Source organism: Monopterus albus, unplaced genomic scaffold (genome assembly GCF_001952655.1).
Source record: "Monopterus albus unplaced genomic scaffold, M_albus_1.0 scaffold7.1, whole genome shotgun sequence".
In the NCBI taxonomy this organism is placed as follows: domain Eukaryota; kingdom Metazoa; phylum Chordata; class Actinopteri; order Synbranchiformes; family Synbranchidae; genus Monopterus; species Monopterus albus.
Window position 1 is genome coordinate 2,905,797 of NW_018127887.1, and position 9,727 is coordinate 2,915,523.

Sequence of the window (9,727 nt, forward strand, 5' to 3'; positions counted from 1 at the left end):
CTTAAGTCTTAAATTTAATTTAGGCAGATTATTTAAAACTTTAAAAGATACTGTAAGATACAGTTAAAGTGTTAAATGTGGCATATGTTACTAACACACACCTTTAAACATTGATGTTTTCCTGCCTTGCTTTTGTGGAATTTCCATCCACATATTATTATAATCTACAAAGTAAATAAAACCTGCAAGGCCTCTTTGCAACATGATGAACATTATGAAATTAGGAACTACATTTTGTAATGTTAATTTAAAAAAATTAAAATGTATATAAGCTGTTTAAATGCTTGTGAAGGTAGTATCTATATTTCACTTTGAAGGAAAAAAATGATTTTGCTTTACTATTGGAAACTGCTTTCAAACTGATCAAAAGTTAACTTGAGACATGACAATAAAAATCAGTAATAACATTTTTATCCACAAACAGATTCAGTAATGCCAGCCTTGGTCAGAAATACCATACACAAATATTTTGTAAATTTTATGCAAAAGTGAACTGAACTGTTTTGATTAAAATACAATACCATAAATCTTTAGAAACTTCCATCTCAACCTGTTCATCATTATTGCCCAATTATTATCCAAGTAAATAATTTTCAGACTGGATTAGTACATTTTGTTACATCTCTGGGTAGTTCATATAAAATGTTAAATGTTAAAACATTTAAGTAATCAAAGAAAAAGAAATACATTAAAAATGTTTACAAATTTTAATTGTTCCAGGTTCCATCTGTATGCATCACCAATAGCTTGGTCCTGTTGTAAAAATGTAGATAAAAAGAAAACAACTGCTGAAATGATGCAAAGTAGGACTCAGGATCAACTGAAAAACTGGTGTTGATCCAGGGTAAGTCCCTTGACAACAATACATGTCACACAACCATATCTGATCGTCGCCCCTATCTTTGCAGGTGTGCTGAGCAGCTTTTTTCTGCAGAGCCCACAGTATCTACTGGCATGCTGCGGTGGGTCCAGCCCTCCTCCTGCCTTCTCCAGTGAGTGTTTTATGCCTCATCAGCAATGCCTCAGCTACTCTCTAAGCATTAGCAGCAGGGTCTCCCATGAACTCCACAGCTAATTAGTGATGCAATGCCAAAGAGCTAATTCTCCGCTCAACTCTGCACAGCTCTATTCATAACCATTCACGGCTGTTTAGAACAGGGAAGAGGGGTGGATTGCAAGGCTTTTTAAAAGTCCCTGGGGCCCCCTATTTTGTACTTGCGAATACACACTTTTACCAGTGCAAATATGCAGAGCTAATAAACATCTTGTCTTCTGTCATATTAAGCTTATAATTACCAGGTGAGGATTCTTACTGCAGGCAAACTGTTTTAAAGCTCAGTACTCCCTCAAAACATTATGTCTGGTTGCGAGACACACTAGTTTCAAATTTAATTTTCAGGCTCCATGAAAATTTGAAAACATTCAAGAAAACTGTTATTTCATCTGAAAGCTTATACATTTTTAAATCAATTTTGCTTGAAACGTTTGTCCACATAATTTGAGACTTGTGTAAAGAACTAGTACATTATTCTCTAGTGGCATTAAGTCTGGCAGCTGTTTTATATTGGCATTATACCAAAGCAACTGGAAGTAATGAGTTGCTGCATCCTATGCTGCCTGTCAAGAAATGTGGAAAATAGCACAAATCAGAAAGCCCTCATCCCACAGGTTCCTGGAGTCCTCTTAGTAGGCTGACACTTTCCCACAGTGCCCAGCAACACAACAATGCCAAGTCTGGCCGTGACCAATTGGCACATTCACTCCACCATCCACACGCGACCTCACTGCAATTTTTCACTGCAGAAATGAACTCTGCTAAGCACAAAAAAACATGCCCATTTCTTTGCAGAAGAGGGCTTGAACAGGAACGTCCCCCAGCCATTGTGTGGCTAAAGAGCTTGGTTCTCTGACCCCCCCTCCTTTCTCCTGTCCTTCAACTCTTATTCCTGCCCACTGGAGACCTCTTGACTAGGGCATAAAGCATTCAATGAAAGTAACTTTTATAGACTTATTTGAGCTCATCTTCACATACAAACTGGCTTCATACCTGCAAATGAAAAGATTTAGTGTTGGGCCACTGAACCATCCAGTAATGGCATTTCCATTGAACGGCTCTATTGTTGGTGTTCCACAAGGCTTTATAGTAGGTCCACTAGGGTAGACACACACGTTGCCCAGGAATGACCTGGTAATCAGCTATTTAAATGAAACCCATTGAGCTCCAATAGAGAAGTGAGAAGCATGTCCAAACCTGTTATGTGCTCCCTAGAGGCGGTCTATGTGGAGATTTGTCGTACAGATTAAATGGACTGGATAAATTGTTCCACTTGACTTTTGCTGTGCATGCACCTGTGAGTAAAACAGTGTGGGACTGCTCCTCACAGGTCACCACATCCTTTTTTTCTCAGTTGAAATTGCTTTCTATTCTCTTTAGTCACCCCCAGTTTGTTAAATTGGACAAACAGCAAGAGAGAAATTGAAAGTGAGTGATGAAGTGAGTGTGACAAAAACATACATCATCTTGGTTTGAAAAGGTAGGAAATGTTGTAATGGTTGGTTGACCATTTATTTAGCTGTTGCTGCTGACCTCAATTCACTACACCTATATTTTCCCCAGGCTGCTACTTGTACTGTTTCTACATGATTTCCTATTAAGCTGCACTTTATTCCATGACTGTGACAACCAACACCTACACTTGGACCATAAAGAAACAATGCACCAATGAGAAATAACAGTGACCCATACATAACAGTTTTTGTTTTTCCCTTCTTCCAGAAGGAGCAAATATTCGAATGTGGTCAGCTGATATTTGTCCTAAATCGCGCAGAGGGATCCTTAGGAGAGCTGTGTTCTCTGAAGAACAACGGAAAGAGCTAGAGAGAACTTTTCGAAGACAGAAATACATCAGCAAGACAGACAGGAACAAACTGGCAGCTGATCTTAGTCTCAAGGAGTCACAGGTAACAGACTATGGATTACCCAAGCATCTGCTTAATTAATCTCTGATTCTGAAAATTTTATGCAGTAAATAACTATATTTATGAGTTATGTGACAGCATTACTTTGTTGTATGGCTCAAAGCAGACAAGGGATGCATGCGAAAGTATCAGCAAAACTCCTGTCCTTTTTCAACTACAATCACTGAAAAACTAAACTAGAGTAAACCTTGTAGACATGCACATAAATATGAAGAGACAGAAACGCCATTAAAGTCAGCAAAACATGACTAGCATTTTACAGCCTGTTAGCAGCTCTGTTAGGATGTGCTTAGGCACACTAGTGCTTTTAGTTGAATGCTAACATCAGCATGCTACATGCTCAGTGACACTGCTAATATGCTGCTGTAATGAGTGGAAACTAAACCACAGACATTCTCATTTCCACATTTCACCTGCTAAGTAGCAAGTATAATGTTTGCCAATTTCACCATTTTAATTTAGCGTATTATCATACTAACTCTGCGTTGCCAATTTGGCGACTTTCTCGTTAAATCTGGCAACTTTCCAAATCCTCTTATCGCTCTGCAGTTACTGTCCTCAACGAGCAGCGGGTGCTGCCGTGAGCCTCTCCCCCGTCCCAAAGCACTCACAGGCGGTCAGTCTCACAGTAGCCTCGCGCAGCAGTCCCAGCTGCAGTTAGAGCAGAGAGGAGATCCACACCACTCCGCGTCCAGACTGCAAATGAATCGCGCATGCGCAAAGCCGCCGCTGATCCCACCCCTGACTTACAGAGCTTGATGTAAATGTAAACGTTTCTTCACTGTCACTAAAATAAGTTGCTGCATTTAACTCACAGTCTCAGTCGCTTATTACCTCGTCCACTGTGTGTCCCTGTCTGTGATATAGGCTAAATATCTAGCTAGCTCATCATGTCTCAGTCTAAAGTGTACGCTCAAAAATACAGAAAGGAGTGGGAATCAAACCCTGAATTCAAAGGCTGGTTGAAGCCTTTTATTGGAGATGATACACGGGCATACTGCCTCTATCGTAAGGCTGGTTTCGACACCAAATGTTGTGATATAAAAATACGCATGACAACTCAAAAACATTCAAAAGGCAAAGCCTTATAACAGTTCCACCCAAAGCAAGCTGCCATTAATGAGTAAAAAAAATGACTCCGCAAAAAAGGCTGAAGCCAGCGTGGCATTAGCTATTGCTGAACACTGTTCCATGCTGGCATGTGATCACATTGGGGAAGCATGTAGAGCTGATTTCTCAGACTTTCACTTCTATTTCATATTTTAGTTCCAGTGATGTATGAGTTGGAAAGTCAGGATCACAAATATTATAACAAATTATTCTGACAGACACATGAATGTCTATACCAAATTCTTGGCAATCCAGCCAGTAGCTGTTAAAGATTTTACTCAAAACTACAAATATGAACTTCAGGGTAGTACTAAAGAAAAAGTCAAGGATTAATAAATTCAGTAGGATTCTTTCACTGGTCACCACATACAGTATGTCTGCACAAAATTTCATGGCAGTTCATCCAAGAGTTGTTTTGGTCTGGACCACAGTTATGCCAGAGCTACACCACCAGCATAACTAAAAGTGAATGGATTACATAAATTGAACTAAAATGCCTCCACTCTCCTGCTGCTTTAGGTGAAGATCTGGTTCCAGAACCGCCGAATGAAGTGGAGAAACCATAAGGAGAAGGAGACCGATAACACTCGATCTCCAATGAATGAGCTCATGGCCCATGGTCTCACTCAGAAAGATGAAAAACCATCACAGAATGACAGTGCTAAAGCAGTGAAATCGTCACCACAGAGGAGTGTCAGAGACACATGATGGGATGAGTGGAATCTAACTGGGGGACATTCTAACTTCCACAGAAGCCTCAAACAAGGCTACAGTAATGGGAGGTTGTTTATAAATACGTGGATGGAATACAGTGTGTGAGAGAACTAACACAGATAATATTAACTTTTCTTTCAATACATGTAACTGTTTTGTTGCAGTTTAAATGTAATTACAGTAGGTTCGGCTGCTAGGTCAATCATCTTATTGCGTTTCACTGGCCCCAGTAAGCAATTTCATGGTTATTACACTGGAAAATCCTTTTTGACGTTGAAGTTTCATTTGGTTTATTTTGTAAATAATTTTTCGTGATCTTCAATGGAACAGCTGTAAATAAAGTGTTTCAATGAATCCTGATTTCACCATTGCTTACTCTAGCTATATGGAACTCTGGAGAAAATGTGTGGCACATCCATTTCACTATGAGATTCTTGCTGGGAAATGAATATTGCACCTGTGTAGATACAACCACATACAATTCACAATAATATCAGTTTGAAAAACAGCCAATTCAAATAAGCATGAATGATGAATGAAAGGTAAATAAAGGGTCATGGATAATCACTGAGTGCAGATCACTGAAGATCCCAGGCATTCTCTAACACTGTTGTACGGTCCTGCCAAACAGGACTGCCAGGGACAGGCCTTGGCATCCAGCCCCTCCAGATGCAGAGATCAGTGCAGTGCAAACCTTGTGAGAGGACAGCAAGACAAATGGAGGAAAACAAAAACAACATAGGTCACCAAAAATCATAAGATTACTTTAAAATAAAAGTTTGCATGTACTGTTTTATTGTTCCATCTTACATTCTTTAATGGCTCCTTTCTTGTTATGCAGTTACAGATTAACTGTTTTGCCACCTGTTAAAGGGCTTTCACACTTTTCGCCACTTGGGTTGGGCACAGCACAGGGGCACACATGTAAATCCTGCAGGTGTTGGGCGCCAGTTGCCACTAAAATCAGCTTCTCCTCCATCTTCTTTGTGGTCTGTTAGGTTTTCTGCAATTTGACATGCCAAGGTGTCGTCACTATTACGCACAGGTTGAACTTTTTTTTTTTTTTTTTTTTTTAATTTCCGCGCGGTGCCGGGCCATGGCTTACAGTGCAGCATAGATACGTTCTTGCCCCAAACAAAACACACAGAAATGAATGGGTTCAATAGCAGAGTACATTACCCAACGCATCCTATCTAAAAGCCCCTTTACCCTTGCAGAGCCTACTGTAACTCATGGAGTGTTACTGACTACACGAATTGGATAAAACATAACACAATAAATTGATAAATACTATATACTGGTGTAAGTAATTTGTCAATTTTAAAGTAATGTATTAGCATTAGTATTAATGAAGTAAAAAAAAAAAAATCAGATACAGACTGTCCAACAGTTCACATGCAACCTTACACTGAAAAACTTATTCCAGTTCCAATATACTTTAATTGGCGTATTTTTGTCATCTTATGTGGAATAATGTTGCTATGACTTTACATAAACTCTTTTCTACTCAACTGTCCCCACAATGAAGACATACCATAAAACAAACACATGCAGCCACCGGGGGGATTAAAATACATGCTGAATTCTTAAGTGATTTAAATATTATTAAACTACAAGACATCAATTATGTGAGAGGTACAACATAAAAATGAATAGTACCACACAAGCAGTGAATAAGCCCATTGTCCAACAACCCTAATTAGAACTGTCAAGCTCAGTTCATTCAAATGTAAAGCGGGTGATTTATCTTCTCATTAGCTCTACATGCTACGATTAATAAAATCATGACTCATTATAAGCAGTTCGACTTTTTATCCAGAGCCACTTTCTACATTATATAGAATGACCCATTTGTAAATGCAATGCAAAAAGTTATTAAACCAAGGTTTCAGGCAAAAGGGGGTACGGACATGAACATGTTTATACTGCAAAACAAATGTAAACTCTCTCTGTACCCCTTTTAATAAATGAAATGAAAAGGGCATGGCACCACATTAGCAGTTCCTCTGATTCTCCATTAGTGTGCCACCTTGTGGAGGGCAGCAAATTTTGAACAAACTGCTGTAAAAGAATGTTTGCCAAAGAACTAAAAAGGGCAAAGCAGTATGAACAACAAAACTGAGCATCACAAATAACCAGCAAGCGGTTTCACAGAGCACATATTTTGTCTGCTTATTCCACATTACACAAAAAAGATGTCATAAATACACCAATATTCTTATAGAAAATAGAATATATAACCAATTTACATTTATCAATACTATGTACAGGTTTGAGTGCATTCTATTACTTTGTGCTGTCAGAGCAGAGTTGAGCTACTGAGGGAAGGAAACGATGTTTATGCCCAAGTCCAGTTCCACTCTTATATCCATTTCCATTCAACCTATGTTATAAATTCTCACTAACACCCAATGCCAAGAAACTCCTCATCTGTTTCAAGCATAAAATCACATGAGTTAGTCCTTATGTGACTCAGCACTTCAGACAGATTCAAAGCTCCAATTTTACATGTCAGTCCATTCAACATCTGTGGTGCTTCCACTTGCGAGTGGCTATGGCAATGTTTGCGTCTTTTTTGTGCCAAGGGAAGAGACGGGCGAGAGCAAGAGTGCCATCAGGCAGCACAAAACCAGTCAGCAAGTAAAGCTGTGACCGCCCAGGGCGCACAAGGACATTGGCACATTGAAGGTTGATGAGGAGCCACTGATGCAGTAGGTGCTGGGTGTCATAGGGCAGCAGAGGTCCCTGGCGGATAAACTCAACCCGACCCTCCAACTCAAATTCTGGCTCTCCCATAGGTAGGCGACGGCGATAAAGTTTGGCAACCACAGCTGTGGAGAAAAGTAAAAAAAAAAAATGTTTCTTTTATTGAAAAACACAATTGTTATTAAAAATTTTCCCAGAAATTATTACAAATCAACAAACCACAGCTTGGTGAAATAATTCTGAAGCTTACCAAAGTCATGCTGGCAAAAAGCATCCAGGACTGTTTTCACTACAGGACTCTCTTCCACTGAAGGACAGTTCTGGCAAGCTGGTTTGGGTAAGCCTGTAAGAAAAAGTAAACAATTTAATATTACAGAATGTGCAATAATTATAGAATATTCATAGAGCAAGCACACTGTAGAAAGTACTACAATCAGTATTTACCTTTGGCAAAGTGACTAAATTTTAAATAAGGAGAAAGGCACATGTCCTCCTCAGCAGGGAAACGGTCACAATCAAGAGCCTCAGGCCATGGGTGACCCTGGCAGGCGAGCACCGGGGCACAGCTTTCCCTCACTGCTACACACAGACTACGGCATGGTTGGATAAAACTGAGGGAAAGAAACAAAATGTTAAACAATGAAGGCCAACTACTGTAACAATGATGAAAACATGGCTTAAACCCTAAAGTAAATGTTTTTATAAATCTGTCAAGTATTTTAGAAAGAACAAAAAACAAAGATAAAAAGAAGCAGAAACGTAAAATGTACTTACGTGTCAAGACAAACAGGAGCAATGAGGGAGCAGAGGAAGGCCTGAGCTTGAGGGTGGCAGCCTGTTTGCAACAGAGGCCTCCAGTCCTCTGAACGTGGCACCACCTCGCGTTCCAGGTTACGGTGGCCCAGGAAGTTGGGCAGTCGCATCTCTGAGTATCCAACATCTTTGCAGACCTTCATCTGGTTGGGGATGGTGACGCAACGAGTGGACTGACCCATGTCAAATGCCATTAAAGGATATGCCATAGCCAGGAGAGCCACAGTGAAAAATAAAGCCATACTGAAGCACTCGCAAAATCCACAGAGACCACAAGTAGATAACTGAGCTTTAGTGGAGGATGCTTGTTGAGAGCACTGTCCTTGAATGGCTTTGGAACTGCTGCTGCTCATTTTATATACAGCAAGGTCAGCCAGGCCCAGTCTGCAAGTCTGTTATCAATTACCTATCAAAGACGGAGAGACGATGTGCTTGGAGACAACGGCTTGTTTTGTGATGACTACAAACACAGAGGGGGCAGTAAGCACATGGAGGGTGTGAGTGTGTTTAGGGGGGGCAATCACAGCCCAGCCTTCACTGAGTGAAGCCCGTTCACAGTGAGTTCAATCCGCTGTATTTTCATTCATAGTCCATAAGGTAGAAACAAATAATGTGAGCACTTCAGAAAAAAGAGTTTGAAAACTAACCCTTGGTGTTTATCTTATATAATATGTAGCTGAGAAGTACTGCTACTTGGTATGCAATAGTTGTAGTAATATTTGTAATTATAACTCATTACTACTAAAGTGATTAACCTTTTTGTCCCCATACTATATCAGCACAGCCATTAGTTGTATATATACACACACACACCACAAAAATAAACTTTGTTAAAGGTTGCAAGCTGCTACTCAGAAACTTCCTTTAGAAAGAAATATAAGGCTTGTGCAGACAGACAGGCAGTCTCTGTCATACTACTAGTCTCCTTCATGTGTCCTTGCCTCCAAATTGGAGGGTTTCATTGGCAGAGCCTCCAGTTCTCATCAGCAAAGCAGCATCTCTCCTGGCTCACCTGGCTTTGATCTCCCAATGACATGAGATGTTTTCTCTTTCCTAAAAACATTTTACACAAGATTTAATGAGAATCTGTCTTTTGAACTAAAAAAAACAGTGAGACAATATATTTGATCTAAAATGGTATAAATATTTTCAAGTTCTGCTACTTCATACTTCATGACATTTCAGAGGCAAATATTTATAATATTTAGCAGCTAATTACTTTGTAGAACATTAATAATGCAAAATACAGTATAATTGTAAGATTTTATTCGCCCTCGGAAGGAAATATACAAGCTACCCAGCATTCAAATTATAAGTATAAGATAGTTAAAATTTTCTCCACTTTTACAAGCTGCAACATTAAATGTTATGTACACAATAATGCATCAATGATGTACTTTAATGT

At 39.5% G+C, this 9,727-nt stretch overlaps 2 protein-coding genes across 2 annotated transcripts in view; one reads left to right on the forward strand and one right to left on the reverse strand.

Moving 5' to 3' along the window:
- dbx2 (developing brain homeobox 2) overlaps positions 1-5,163 on the forward strand; it is a 5,670-nt gene extending 507 nt beyond the window's left edge. Inside the window, exons 2-4 of the mRNA XM_020624628.1 lie at positions 909-992; positions 2,777-2,961; positions 4,609-5,163. Of these exons, the coding sequence (XP_020480284.1) occupies positions 909-992; positions 2,777-2,961; positions 4,609-4,797 (458 nt within the window). The 3' untranslated portion in view covers positions 4,798-5,163. The remainder of the gene's footprint in view (positions 1-908; positions 993-2,776; positions 2,962-4,608) is intronic.
- A 1,048-nt stretch (positions 5,164-6,211) lies between these two features.
- Positions 6,212-9,350, reverse strand: szl (sizzled). The gene is made up of 5 exons (XM_020624606.1): positions 9,335-9,350; positions 8,284-8,728; positions 7,954-8,120; positions 7,760-7,852; positions 6,212-7,634 (listed from the first exon to the last, which is right to left on the reverse strand). The coding sequence occupies exons 2-5, from the start codon at positions 8,673-8,675 to the stop codon at positions 7,324-7,326; spliced, it is 963 nt and encodes a 320-aa protein (XP_020480262.1). The 5' UTR covers positions 8,676-8,728; positions 9,335-9,350; the 3' UTR covers positions 6,212-7,323.
- Positions 9,351-9,727: the final 377 nt, after the last annotated feature.